The sequence below is a fragment of the Prionailurus bengalensis genome, chromosome D2 (assembly GCF_016509475.1).
Source record: "Prionailurus bengalensis isolate Pbe53 chromosome D2, Fcat_Pben_1.1_paternal_pri, whole genome shotgun sequence".
Taxonomy (NCBI): Eukaryota; Metazoa; Chordata; class Mammalia; order Carnivora; family Felidae; genus Prionailurus; species Prionailurus bengalensis.
In genome coordinates, this window is record NC_057351.1 from 56,075,666 (window position 1) to 56,090,940 (window position 15,275).

The 15,275-nt window shown below is 49.0% G+C and overlaps 1 protein-coding gene across 1 annotated transcript; it reads left to right on the forward strand.

The window, feature by feature from the left end:
* Positions 1-6,643: 6,643 nt before the first annotated feature.
* FRAT1 (FRAT regulator of WNT signaling pathway 1) lies at positions 6,644-9,324 on the forward strand. The gene has a single exon (XM_043597131.1). The coding sequence runs from the start codon at positions 6,905-6,907 to the stop codon at positions 7,751-7,753; it is 849 nt and encodes a 282-aa protein (XP_043453066.1). The 5' UTR covers positions 6,644-6,904; the 3' UTR covers positions 7,754-9,324.
* Positions 9,325-15,275: the final 5,951 nt, after the last annotated feature.

Consider the following 15,275-nt stretch of genomic DNA (forward strand, 5'->3'; position numbering starts at 1 on the left):
TGGAAATACACTAAAGGCCACTGAACTGTACAATTTAAATGGGTGAATTTTATGGCATGTAAATTATGTCTCAATAAAACTGTTAGAAAGAATAATCAGTATGTGGTAGCTACTATCATTATCAGCTTCGGTTCCTGATCTGAGTATTTCTCATAGGCCTGCCTGACTGGCATTGCTCTCCAAACCAGCTTTGCAGATTTTCTGATTATAGTAGCATTATCTTCACAAAGTTTCTGGTTGGCCTAAACAAGGTAGAGTGTTATTTCTTCCTCACAGAAAAGAGATCCAGAGGTAGGCAGTCTAAGACTGCATTTGACTCTTCAGACGTTGTTTGAGATTCCTTCAAATGCACTGCTCTTTTCATAGATCCGTGTGGCTGCTGGAGTTCCAGCTAACACATCCACATTCCAGGCAACACGAGGAAAGAAAAAAAGAAAGGTTTGGCCCCTTTCTACTAGGGTGACTTTCCAAAAGTACCACACGGCACTTCTATACTTCTGACTTCTAGCTCACTGGCTAGAATGTCATCACATAGCCCCATCCAGCTGCCAGAGAAATTCAAAAGTGTGATACTAGAGTGCTTCCATAACGTGGGGTTCATCGAAGGGGAGAATGGTAGCTGGGAAGCAAACAGCAGCTTCTGTTAAAGCTTCTAGCTAACAAAGGGAGGCAAAATACAAATACAAAGATACACACACACACACACACACACACACACATACACACACATACACACACATATCTTTAAAAGAATAAATGGTAAGGGCACCTAGGTGGCTCAGTCAGTTAAGCGTCCTACTTCCGCTCAGGTCACGATCTCGACGTTCGCCAGTTGGAGCCCCGCGTCAGGCTCTGTGCTGACAGCTTGGAGCCTGGGGCCTGCTCCGGATTCCATGTCTCCCTCGCTCTCTGCCCCTCCCCCCACTCGTGATCTGTCTTTCTCAAAAATAAATAAACATTAAAAACAATACTTTTTTAAAAAACAATAATGATTGTATGGTTTGCCTCCAGGTTGGGAGACCGGGTGGCTGGGAACAGGGATGGGGTCAGAACTTCCACTTTTCCCATTTTGACCTTTAGAATTTTCAACCACGTGGCTATATTATCTAGTCAAATAAATAAAACTAGAATCTTTTTTCGAAAAGACTGAATTAGGCCACCTGACCTTGTGTCTCCTGATTTCCAATTCTGTTGATTCCACTGCTGTCCCAGGCATCCAGACAGTCCCAAAACCTCTGCAGATCCAAGACCACCTGCCTGAACACCTACTCTTCCCTTCCTGCTGCCGTCCCTTTGGCAAGGACAGCGCAAGCTTTTCTGCAGTTCCAGAAATGTGAGTGCTAACTGCATCAGCCTATATGGGGTCATCCTAATAATCCCTGTGGAGATGTGTTCCCGATATGGCTTTTTTAAATTTATTTATTTATTTATTTATTTTTTTTTAATTTTTTTTCAACGTTTATTTATTTTTGGGACAGAGAGAGACAGAGCATGAACGGGGGAGGGGCAGAGAGAGAGGGAGACACAGAATCGGAAACAGGCTCCAGGCTCTGAGCCATCAGCCCAGAGCCCGACGCGGGGCTCGAACTCACAGACCGTGAGATGGTGACCTGGCTGAAGTCGGATGCTTAACCGACTGCGCCACCCAGGCGCCCCTATTTATTTATTTATTTATTTATTTATTTATTTATTTATTTTACATATGATGAACACACAAAAAGGGGTTATTGGCCCCTTGTTTTTTTTCTCTCTTCATTCTTTATTCCTGCTCTCATGGCAGATGTCGCTGGGCCTAGCATAACCCAACATCTATCAGAGGGGCCCTCAGCCCTTCAATTTTTTCCACTGATTCTCAGAACTCCCCCAGAGCCTTCAATAAATTTCTCCATGGCTTACATGTTTTACACAATTTCTTGAAATTACTCCTAGTTCCCTAGGACTGCCGTAACAAATTACCAAAAACCTGGTGCCTTAAAACAACAGAAATTGATTCTCTCACAGTTTTGGAGGCCAGAAGTCCATTATCAAGGTGTCAGTTGGCAGGGTTGGTTCCTTTCTGGGGACTCTGAGGGAGAAGCTGTTCCGTGCTCTCCATAGGTGACTGCTGACAATCCTTAGTGTTGTCTGGCTGGTGGTGACACCTCTCCAATCTCTGCCTCTGCGGACACGTGGCATTCTCCCTGTGCATCTCTGTGTCCAAATTTCCCTCCTTGAACAAGGACACCAGCCACTGCATTAGAGCCCACCCTACTCTAGTTTGACCTCATCTTAACTTGCTTACATCCGCAAAGACCCTCTTTCCAAAATAAGGTCCCATTTACAGGTTCCAGGCAGGCAGGAATGTGGAGGGAGCTTCATTCAACTCAGTGCACTACTCAAGTCTCCACCTGCCAGCTGCATCCCTCTCAACCTCTTCCCCAGTCTTGAGTCATTTCTACCTTTATGAATGGCAAAACTATTTCACACTGCTGCATCACTGTTAGCCCAAAGCCGTTCATCCAGTTTAACTACTGAGTTACAGACACCACTGTCCCATTTAACCAGTGGCCAGTTATCTTTCCCACCCTATCAGCAGCCTCAAGACATTTTCAACTTCTGCCCTCTCAGTTTGCAGCTTCTTCAGTGCTACTCCCCCGAGAGGTGTTTACTATCTCATTAGCACCTCTTTGCACCTCAGTGTGAATCCCCTAATCCCTTAAATTCTCTCTGTACACATACCCGCCCCCCCCAACCTCCAACCAGCTCAGTTCCTCCAGCCTCCCTGCGTGGGCGCTGGGTGGCAATGAAGGGACTGACAAAGAGGCGAGCCCATGTCTGCCCATCGCTCAGCACTCAGGGATGCTGCTGGCCTCTGAAAATAGTGTCAAGCCTCATTCCTGCCATACAGTTTGAAATCCTCCACAGTGGGCAAGAATTTGGTCAGCCTGCAGCAGACTGTCTACATTCTTTCAACACTGGAGAATGAGTCTACACAATTCCCCTGCCGTGTAGCAGGCAACCTGCCAGCAGGGTGTTTCCTTGCTCCCTTCCTTCCCAGTTGTCAGCCCTGAGCACCCCACCACCACCACCACCCCGTGTCCCGGGCAGTTCTGAAGGAAGCCATAAAATTAATCAGCTCTTTTCTGTGGCTTATTTTTTCCCAGCATTTTATTCTAAAAATTTGCAGTCAACAAAAGTGAAAGAATTTGACAGTGAACTACCCTATTACCCAGCACCTAGATGTTACCATTAATATTTTTTAGCATTGAAAAAATTGATATATATCTCACATCTAAAGTGAATTATTTACTTGTTTGTTTATTTATTTATTTATTTATTTATTTATTTAGAAAGCATGCACCCACACGAGTTGGGGAGGGCAGAGGGAAAGACAGAATCGTAAGCAGGCCCCATGCCCGGTGAGGAGCTGGATGCGGGGCTCCATCCCACCACCATGAGATCATGAGCTGGGCCGAAATCAAGAGTCGGCCGCTGAATCGACTGAGCCACCCAGATGCCTTCTAAGGTGAATTTTAAAGTGTATACTTATGAAATGTACATTTTAGTGGCTTTTAGTATACTCACTACATTGTGCAAACATCACCACTAATTCCAAAACATTTTCATCACCCCAAAAGAAATCCCCGACCCATTAGCAGTTAGTCCTAATCCCCTTCTCTACCCTGTCAGCCATTAATCTACTTTCTGTCTCTGTGGATTTGTTTTTTTTGGATATTTCATATAAACAGAATCCTACAATATGTGGCCTTTTGTGTTTGGTTCCTTTCACTTAGAATAATGTCTTCAAGGGGCACCTGGGTGGCTCAGTCGGTTAAGGGTCTGACTGTAGCTCAGGTCATGATCTCCCAGTCCATGGGTTTGAGCCCTGTGTCTCAGCACAGAGCCCGAAGTCTGCTTCAGATTCTGTGTCTCCTCTCTCTCTGCCCCTCCCCTGCTTGCACTTTGTCTTTCTCTCTCAAAAATAAGTAAACATAAAAGTATTTTTAAAAAACACAAATTGTAAGCTGCTACCAATTATTTACATCTTAAGTTTTTAAATAAGTAGATTCAGAATATTGAAGCTAATAAATGCCTGCCTTGATTGTACATTCACATGAATAATAATTTAAGGGGCACCTGGGTGGCCAGTCAGTTGAGCGCCCGACTCGATTTCAGCTCAGGTCATGATCCCAGGGTTGTGAGATTGAGCCCCATTCTTGCATGCACACATTCTCTCTCTTTCTCTCTAAAATAAAATTTTAAAAAGAATAGTGATTTAAAATGAGGGGATAGTCCTTTCGTGATAAAAAATGCTCAACAAACCAGGAATAGAAGGGAATGTTATCAACCTGATGAAGCCACCTTTTTATAAAAACCCACAGCCAACGTCATACTTGATGAAAGACTGAATGCTTTACCCTAAGATCAAGAACAAGACATGAATGCTTGCCCTCACCATTTCTACTTAACCTTGTTCTAGGAGTTCTAGCTGGACAACTAGGCAAGAAAGATAAAAGGCATCCAGACTAGAAAGAAGTAAAACTATCTTTCTTTACAGATGTTATGATCAATATATATAGAAAATCCTAAGGAATCTACTAAAAAGATATGATGAATTTTATGACACCCTGTAGAAGTCCCCATTTCCAAGATTTAAAAATTCCCTGGCTTTTTTCAAACTGCCTCTTCCTTTATTCCCACATTCTTCTCTCCATACTTAGCAAGAATAAACCCAACACTTTTTAAACAATTACCCATCTATTCCCTCCACCCCATCTCTCCTTGGAGGTTTGCTCTTGTAATTAGCATCTGTGGAACTGCCCACCATGACCCTTATTTCTCCCCATCTGGACGGTCTCCAGTCTCTTCCTCTGGCACTCCCTTTCGAAATTAGGCTACTCTCCTGCTGCCTATCCTAAAGTAGCCCCCTTCTGCCTGGCTTCTGTATTTGTGTGTGCATGTGTTGTGGTTAATTTTTAAAACAGCTTTATTGACATATAATTTACATATGAAATTCACTCATCTTAAGAGACCATTCAGGGGCTGGGGGGGGGGGGGCGGGGCGGGGAGGGGCTCAGTAGGTTGAGCAACCCACTCTTGGTTTCTGCTCAGGTCATGATCTCCCAGTTTATGGGCTCCAGCTCCACATTGGGCTCTGTGCTGAGATTCTCTCTCTCCCTCTCAAAATAAATAAATAACTATTTTGGGGAAAAGAGAGAGGGGCACCTGGGTGGCTCAGTCGATGGAGCGTCCAACTTCGGCTCAGGTCATGATCTCAGGGTTCATCAATTAGAGTCCCACATCTGGCTTTCTGCTGTCAGCGTGGGGCCCACTTCGGATTCTCTGTCCCCCAGCTCCTTTCTCTCATGCTCGGTCTCTCCCTCTCAAAAATAAATAAATGTTAATTTTTTTTTAATTTTTTTTGTCAACGTTTATTTATTTTTGAGACAGAGAGAGACAGAGCATGAACGGGGGAGGCGCAGAGAGAGAGGGAGACACAGAATCGGAAACAGGCTCCAGGCTCCGAGCCATCAGCCCAGAGCCTGACGCGGGGCTCGAACTCATGGACCGCGAGATCGTGACCTGGCTGAAGTCGGACGCTTAACCGACTGCGCCACCCAGGCGCCCCAATTTTTTTTGTTTTTTAAAGAAAGAGGCCATTCAATGATTTTTAGTAAATTTACTAAGTTGTTCAACCATCACCATAATCCAGTTTTGAATATTTCTCTCACGCTGATAGTATACCTCCCCTGATTGGCTTGTAAAGGCTGGGCCTCTACACTTGGCCACCTACAAGTGTAGAGTTTGGAAGTTAGGCCTGAGGGATTTGGGATTTTGAATAAAGGTCTAAAACCTCCAGGCAGTGAAGAATCATTTTTCCATCCCTCCTCCTTTTAAAAAATGAAGTCTTGGTTAATCATTAAGCCAATCATGATATCTTGAAGAGTTAAACTGATCCATATCTCCATTTTCATCCAAACAGCTTATTTTCCTCTCCTGTGTTCCCCTCAGAGAAGATACTCCCCTGCTGAGCTGAGGCATTCTTAGAACTTTCTAGCTCAGTTCACACACCCACCGCCCAAGACCAACGACCTCCTCCTCTCCAGGAATGTCAGCCCCAGTCCAGGCCCCATATACCCATGCTCCTGGTCAAGAAACATTGCTCTGTGTCCTTTCTTTGCCTATTCTAACTCTACCACCCACCGTCCGCCCCCCGCCCCCCGCACTCCATCACACCACAAGGTCCTGGGCTTCCTTTTCATCCCTGTCAGCCTCGTTTCCCTAATCTCCAGACAGATCTCTCGCCTGACCCCTTCTCTCCATCCTCGCTTCACTCGCCGGGTCATCACTTCCCAGACGCGGGCACCCGGGACCTCAAAAGCGCAAATGCCAAATCCAGACGAGTTGACGCGCCTAAAAGAGGGGAGTGTGTGGGTGTAAGTGTCTGTGCTTGTGTGTGGAAGAAACCAACTGAGTCCACGCCGGTGTTCATTTTCTGGAAATGCCAACCACGCCCGGCTGACAGAGCGGGTATCCGCAACCCAGTGCGCTCCTGCACACAGCACTCAGGGTTGGTGGACTCAGAAGCAGCTAGGTTTCACCCTGCACCCGGGCCCAGCGGGCGCCCCGCCCCCCAACCGTACAGCGCACCCCCGTCCTGGCGCGGTGGTAGGGCCCGGCGGCGACGTCACCCATTGTTTACAAATCAACCCGAGCCGGTAGGATTCCGGCTCCCGCGGCTGCAGGCGCGCGGCGCGAGTGCCTGGCGGGTTCCCGCTTCCGTGTCCGCCCCGGCCCCGGCCCCGGCCCCCGCTCCCGCTTCGGCCTCAGCACCGCTCCCCGCTCCGCCGCGGCCCATCGAGCCCGGCGGGCCGCCGAGCCGCCAGCGCCGGCCGCCGAGCTCCGTGTGCCCGGGCGGGGGGCCATGCCGTGTCGGAGGGAGGAGGAAGAGGAAGCCGGCGAGGAAGCGGAGGGGGAGGCGGAGGAGGAGGAGGAGGAGGACAGCTTCCTCCTGCTGGAGCAGTCGGTGACGCTGGGCGGCTCGGGCGAGGTGGACCTGCTGGTGGCCCAGATCGGCGAGGCGCTGCAGCTGGACGCGGCTCAGGACAGCCCGGCCTCCCCGTGCGCGCCCCCGGGGCCGCCGCTGCAGCCCCCGCGGCCCCCGGCGGCCGTGCGGGCGGACAAGGCCCGGCCCCCTGCGCTGCCACTGCTGCTGCCGCCCGCGCCGGCCGAGGCGGTGGGCCCGGCGCCCCCGGGGGCCCTGCGCTGCGCCCTCGGGGACCGCGGCCGCGTGCGGGGCCGGGCTGCGCCCTACTTCGTGGCCGAGCTCGCCGCAGGCCCCAGCGCTCTGTCCCCACTGGCCCCTCATCCCGGCTTTGATGGGCCTTCGGGAGCCAACAAGCGGGGCGCCCCGCAGCCGCTGTCCGGCCCGTGCCGGCGAGGTTGGCTGCGAGGCGCCGCCGCCTCCCGCCGCCTACAACAGCGACGCGGGACCCAGCTCGAATCCCGCACCGGCGACGACGATCCGCACCGGCTCCTGCAGCAGCTGGTGCTCTCGGGGAACCTCATCAAGGAGGCTGTGCGGAGGCTTCATTCGCGACGGCTGCAGTTACACGCAAAGCTTCCCCAGCGCCCGCTCACGGGGCCTCTGTCGGTCCCAGTGCATGAGCCCCCTTCGCCCCACAGCCCTCGCGCGGCCTGCAGCGACCCCGGCGCGTCTGGGAGGAGGGCGCAGCTCAAAACTGGCGACGGCGTTCTGGTACCTGGCAGCTAACACCCCGAGTGGCCACAGTGCCAGCCTCTGCCTGGAGGGCAAGGGATTCCGCTGAGGGCTGCATCCCTATTCAGACTGGTGAACTCGCGCAGTTGGAAACGGGAAAATAAGCTAATGCAGACGAGGAATGGAAAAACCGCGAGTATTTCCTTGGGGAATTAATGGAGGGCTCCAGTGTGTTTGAAACAGCTTGGTTGGCCCTATTTGTGAGGCAGATTACAGAGCGCACTCCCAAGCTCACATTCAGTAGGACTCCTTATTTGGCTTGACCAGCCCCGGCGGTGCAGCTTGCAGTTCCACGCAGCCTCTCGGAGCCCTTCAGCCCGGCGACCATGTGGCCACACTCCACGCTTCTCGGGATCGCCGAGCGTCTGAAAGACGAGGATGATCCCAGTTACTTTACCTTTTCAGGGCTGGTTCCTGATCCACTTTGGGGGAGGGGAACATGAGTAGACCGTCATTTCAGGGAAAACCTCAAACTGCCAGACTTGAAAATTTGTGACTCTTAAAAAAAAAAACAAAAACGCATCTCATGTCTTTTGGGTGCTGGTTCTTAATACAAAACACGCGGTACCATGAAAGGACTTTTTGGGAGTTGAATAGGAGTAACGTTTTCTCTGTCCCCCGTTTTGCAACTGGCTGCGGTTCTCAGCGTGGCAGGGAAAGGTGTGCGAGATTGGCACGGGAGGCGGGGGCGGGCGGTGCTGGGGAAAGGTAAGGTGGGACGTGGAGTGAACCCTCCTTCCTCTCTAAAATATTTTCACAGCCGTCCCTCTCCTCCTCGGGTTCAAGGTCACTGTTTCCTGAGCACAGGCAGGGTTCCGGGGTTCCAGTAGAGCAGAAGAGTTGCCGGGTTCTGCCTGTACTCCGGAGAAGAGCTCGGTGTTTTGCAAGTACTGGAGTCTCCTAAGGACACGCGCACCGCGGCCACCGCGGGTATGGGGAGGCGGGGACGTGACGGGCGCCGGTGCCTTCTGCGGGCAGCCGCGCCCTGGGCTTTCACAGAAACTGCCCAGAGTCTTAGCCTCGGGTCCCTGCGCTCCCCCCACGGCTCTGCTGTCCTACTCCAAGTGGGTGGCGCTGGTGCTCCTCGGGGCCAGGGCTGGGGGCTGGGGAGACGCCACGTGACGCGCACTCCGGGGACACAGCCTCGCACAGCAGCTTATAATGGACTCTCCGGGGCCATTTGCAATAACAGCTGCAATTCCCTGGATAGACGGAGTTGATTTCCTCCCTCTGCCCCTCCCCCAGGCATGCCAGCTCGCCTTTGTAAGTGAAGGAAACCGAGTAGAAAATGTGACCCTCCAAACGGAGAAGCTGCAGGCTTTGCCATTGTGAATGGTGGTAAAGTGCTTTAACATACCGTTCACTTACTCTGAGGGATCTAAAACCGTTTTGTGGGTGTTTTAGTTTTATAAGATTCAATGGCTTGTTCATCATCCAGATGTGGCTATTGACATATCTACACTTCGCACCGGAGTGTCTGGAATTGTGGCTATCCTGATTGTAGGATTTTAACTTAACTGAAATACTTGTTTTTAATAAATGCGTTGGGTTTTTTGTTGGGTTTATTGTTGGGTTTTATCTTCTACTTGCCCTCGGTGCGAAAGATGCAGAGAACACATTTCTCTAATTCATAAACCTTAAAAACACTTGAAATCCTTGTCGGCCTGCCTTGTGGATGGTAATTAGAGCGCCTTTGTGTCTGAGCGGCTCACTAGTTAAGCAGGGTCTGTGTGGCTGGGCGTGTATTGGTGCTGGCATGAAATTAAATGAAAGTGAGGTCAGGTTTTGGACCAATCCCATTCACTAAAACCTTAGAGCCTTTTGGATTACTAGTCAGTGATGGAGTTTTATGAAGCTGCCTCTGACTATTAGCAAAGGACATCAGTTCAGCCTGTCACTGCAGACTGGGAGGCTCATCACTTTTTTTTTTTTTTTTTCTTTCTAACGTGGTTATTAAGTGGACTCGTTTCACAAGGCAGCCCCTAAGGCTGCGGCAGCTCTTGGTTAGCGGCCGATCAGGATACAAACCCACGGTGGGAAAGCTGTCTGGCAGTGTCTGAAAGGACTCCTCTCTTTGCTCTTAGCATGTTTGCTGCCATTCTCTCCAGGAGCGGTGACATAACGGCCTGTCTCTATCCCTCCCTTTCTGAGTTACTTCAGCCTGTTCCCTCCAGGAAGGAGCCACACTAGGCAATATATTATGCAGGGTTCAAGGCCATTTATTAAATGGGGACCTCGGACAAGTTGCTGAACCTCTGTGGGCTTTTGGTTTCCTTCTGTACAATAGACGAGAAGTGAGATGTGGAAAAGTTTGCTGTGACTGGCACATACTGGAGAAAAACAGTCTCTAGTCCCTACTCGTTCCTTCCCAGGACTGCCCCTTGGTAGCCATATGACTGGGTCCTAGGTTTCTCATGAAAGAAGGGCATGCCATGGTCCCAAAAGTGCTTTCTGGATACAGTTCGTTCTTTCTTTCTTTCTTTCTTTCTTTCTTTCTTTCTTTCTTTCAATTTATTTTGAGAAAGAGAGAGAGAGAATGCAAGCAGGGGAGGGGCAGAGAGAGAAGGAGAGAGAGAATCCCAAGCAGGCTCCCTGCTGTCAGCGCAGAGCTCGACTCAGGGCTCTGTCCCATGAACCCTTGAGATCGTGGCCTGAGCTGAAATCAAGAGTCAGATGCTCAACGAACTGAGCACCCGGGCACCTCTACAGTCCTGACTTTCTAACTCCCTTCTGGACTCCATGCCTATTGTCTATACCTCCCCATTCTCTCCGCCCCTGATAGTCTGAGATACACCTCCAGAGCGCACCAAGCCAGCTGTTCCGTACACCCTGTCCAGAAAATGTTGTGGGAGGCTTGTCCAGTGGGGCTCAGCAAGGGAAGGGTGATTATGTAGGCTCTAACACTGAGGAAGGGGACGCTCCAACAGTGTAGGTGGCTGCCACGACTGGGCGCTGAGCAGGAGGAAAGTGGTCAGGTGCTGACTTCCTCCAGCATTGGAGTACGCCTGGGGTCATCAGCTCCGCTTCTTACTGGGGATGGGATTTCCTTGAGGTCAAAGGGTTAGGGGCAATCGAGGGCCAAACCGGCCATGATTTGATGCCACTGCACCGGCCGTGCTGGCTTGTAATGATCAATTAAGGCCAGACTCAACCATGGGGTTCACATAGTACTACTCCCTCCTTAAAAAAGGAAGACTGGAGAGGAGCCTGAGTGGTTCAGTCAAGCATCTGACTCTTGATTTTGGCTCAGGTCACGATTACAAGGTCATGGGAGTGAACCCTGTGTCGAGCCCCTGTTAAGCCCATCAGGCTTCATGCTTAGCGTGGAGCCTGCTTAAGATATTCTCTCTTGCTGTCGCCCTCTTTCTCTCTCATTCTGCCCCCTCCCCAATTTGCACACTCTCTCTCTCAAAATAAATAATTAATTTAAAAGGACAACTGGAGAAAACTAATATCTACTATCAGGCACTTTAAATGCACCATAACCCTAAACCGTCCAGCTTTTAAAAAATCTTGCAGGGGCGCCTGGGTGGCGCAGTCGGTTAAGCGTCCGACTTCAGCCAGGTCACAATCTCGTGGTCCGTGAGTTCGAGCCCCGTGTCGGGCTCTGGGCTGATGACTCAGAGCCTGGAGCCTGTTTCTGATTCTGTGTCTCCCTCTCTCTCTGCCCCTCCCCCGTTCATGCTCTGTCTCTCTCTGTCCCAAAAATAAATAAAAAACGTTGAAAAAAAAATAAAAACAAAAAAATCTTGCAGGCCTTACTAGTCACCCCAAAATCTTTTTTGAAATAAGTCAAGGTTTACACAAATGATTGTTAAGTTATTAGACCACTTTCTATATATATATATATAGGTGGAAAAATAGTCCGGTAAGGGAACAGGACAGAGTCACCTACCAAAGTCACTTATGAAAGTCAAAGGCCTAACAGAGTCTAGAACCCAGGTCTCTGGGCTCCCAGTTCAGGCCTCTTTCCAATAGACTAACACCGTCATACACAGTCCAATATCGTTCACTGCACAACTCCACACATATACTACAATGTGAGTGACACCCCTGTAATTGTCCAAGATGGTGGCCCTGCCACTGGAACCCTGAAAAACATACCCCAGATCCCTAGGCTGAGCTAGGGAAAGCCAGGTACGCCACAACCATATTCTTACAAAATATTCAGCATCCTATGAAGACAGCTAGTTGGCCAGAGAAAATAGCCTGGATGAGATAAAAGACCAAGCTAGAAAGTCAACGAGAAAAATACAAAATAAATTAAAACACGGAAACTGGCAAGTAACGAGTGATGTGGAGAAAAGAATGCCACACCTCACAGAGAACTGCACAGTCTGCCACCCCAGGATTTCATTCTAAATTAGGCATAAACGCTACAATATTTGGATTCAGTTTTCGCCCTTCTTTTTCCAGCTCATAAGCAAAGACATGGAATGAAGATCAGACACCACTTTCGTATCCAGCAAAGTCTGTGTTGAACCCTGTGATCCCTTCCTTCCAATCAGAAAAGAGTTACCCTGGCAACTAAATTACTAACTCACTCAATTAGCTCCCCCCTCTTCCACCAATGCTCAGTAATCACAGAATGTCAGCCCAGGGAGAGCTCAGCCTTAGGCGGTCTAGTGCTACCATAGTTCTATTTAGCCATAGAAGCCCAGAGAGGTTGCCCCTCAGAGGTGCACTCGTTTGAACACAGTGCAGGCTCCTGCAGGCCCAGGGGCAAAACCTCTCCCGTGCAGTACATCTTCATGGTTTTCCATCCATCACTGATGGGGGAACAAGTGACCTGCCCTTAACAGTTTCCCAGAAGTAATAATAGATAAGACCTTGGGCTCTGCAGGCAGCCCTACCCTGCCTCCACACAGGCAGCTGTGTGATTTGGGGCAGAGTCACTAACCTAATTAATGAGCTCAATGAACTCATCTGCAAAATGGGAGAAGAAGGGCCTACCTTGGAAAAATTATGTGAGTGTTCAATTAGATAATGCATGGAAGTAAATAGCAAACAATAAACCCTCGAGTAATAAGACATTGTATCTGGAAGCTATTGCATGAAGGTCACGACTTTGTTTTTTGTGGAAAATCCTGCCTCTTAAAAAGGACTTCTTCCATCTGTTTCTTCAAAAGCATAAACCTGTTTCCTCTGAAGACTAGTTGCTTGAGCATATGCCCCTGTTGTATAGGTAAGTGCTAAGGGAAGTATAGAGAACCCTTTACTTAGTCTAGATGAGGTTTAATCTGAAAAGGGTGGCAGTGCCTTTCATCCCAAACCTTGAAAGCAGATCAAGACTAGTAGAGTAGGAGCAGCAGGAAATATTACAAAAGGGAGGGTTTGTGCTGAGGACAGCCTGGGACCACAGCTCTTAACGCCCCCATCAGAAAACCCATCCCCTTCTGGAGCACCTGGGTGGCTCAGTCGACCAAGGTCCAACTTCAGCTCAGGTCATGATCTCACAGTTCGTGGGTTCAAGCCGCATGTCGGGCTCTGTGCTGACAGCTCAGAGCCTGGAGCCTGCTTTGGATTCTGTGTCTCCCTCTCCCTCTGTCCCTTACCCACTTGTGCTCTCTCTTTCAAAAATAAACATTAAAAATAAATAAATAAAACCCATCCTTCTAATTCAAATTCAGGGCTCAGCTGAAGTTTTGTGTGCCCACTCTGTCCACTCGTGTATAACCTGTACTGAGAAACTCATGTAATTTCTTCGCAGGGAGTGATCTTGGAGTTCATTTTGTTCTTACTCTTCATTATATTTACTGTCATTATAGGGTTATCTCAGGAACTCATATGTGAATGTCTTCCCTTCCCAAAGAGATTAGATATTCTTTAATGGCAGAGGACAAGATGAAGAGGATGTGTTGGGCAGATTATCAGGCCACTCAGAGTAGGGGATGGTCTGAGGTTGAGGGGGGACATTTATGGTAAGCTAGATCAGTTGCATGGCTGTTATAACATCCATGCACCAGGTGATAAGGGCCTTGGTGGGAAGAGAGACGAAAAGACAAGACACACTTTGAAAAGAAAAAAAAAAAAAAAAAAAAAAAACAGAAAAACCCACAGGCCTCCATAGAGTACCTTGTGGCAACTAAAATGTCAGTTCTGGAGCCAGAATGCCTGGGTGGCAATTCTGGACCTTTCCTTTAAAGCTCCTTCCTGTGACTTCGGGCCAGTCACTTCACCTCACCTAACCTCACGTTCCTCATCTGTGAATTCCGATAGTAATAAAGTCCCTGCCTCACAGGGTTGTGAGGATTCACTGAGCTAATGCTAGTAAAAATGCTGAGCCAACTGCCCAAAACATAGCTGCATTTAGTAACGCTGCTTTGGTATTGGCATTTAGTAAATATTTGCAGAGCAAACAAATGGGGCGATTTCAACAGACCTATAGAGGCCAAGGGAGTGGGGTGCTTGGGGCACAGTGAGGAGCTGTGGTTCCTAGAAACTCAAAGAAGATGAGAAAGGAGGGACAGCAGCTAAAAAGGAAAAACTGGGCCAATGGAAGGATTCGTTCAACCAGGAGAGACTTGAGCTTGTCTGACGGCCATGGAGGATGTGCAGAGGGAGAAACTGAAGATGTTCTCAGGGGTAAGCTTGCCTGAGGAGGCAAGAAGGCACAAGATGCCCCGTCTGCACAGGTCTAAAGGGCAGGGCTCTGGGGGATTACAAGGGTGGCGTGCCCACTACGTGACAGCACCTATGTCACAAACTCCTAGCACAGCAAGGCTGGGCACCTGAGAGTTGGCTGTTGAAACCACTTTGTATAATCCATCATGCCTGGGATCGCTGGTGTGTTTCTGTTGTTGTGTGAAGGAATCCTTCTTCTCTGAACCTTCCGCTACAACTTACGCCACAATAGAATGGAAACTAAATCTGGTATCAAGTTTGTTAACTGCTCCCTCTTATCAATTAACTGACTCATAGAAGGTAAAATTCACAACTCCAGTCGATAGGCTGTTCAGGCACTTTGTTTGACTTATTGATTTGGGTGGGTTAAAAAAAAAAAATCACAAGCTGGTTATCTTCTTGTTACCTTTGGCCTGCCTTTTTGCCTGTTTCTTTTTTACCAGCGAAATTAGATTCCACAACCTAGCACGGGTGACAAATGATTTCCTAGGTTTTCCCAAAAATCTTCCCTAGACTGGAGTCATAATCACCTTTCTCCAGATGCACCATAGATAGTACTTTGTGTCAGCTGGGTTAAAGGGGGAGAAACTCACAGTGCAGATGTTCAAGACCTATTGTTTAATGGTGCTGAGGCAGAGGGTGTAAAAAAGATAGTGAAAATCACGGGGCACCTAGGTGATTCAGTTGGTTAAGCATCTGACTCTTGATTTCGGCTCAGGTCATGGTTTGTGAGATCAAGCCCCACGTCAGGCTCAGTACTGACAGCACTGAGCCTGCTTGGGATTCTCTCTCTCTCTCTCTCTCTCTCTCTCTCTCTCTGTGTGTGTGTGTGTCTCCCCTGTTCACACTTTCACTCTCTCTCAAAATAAAAAAAAAAAAAAAAAAGAGGGCA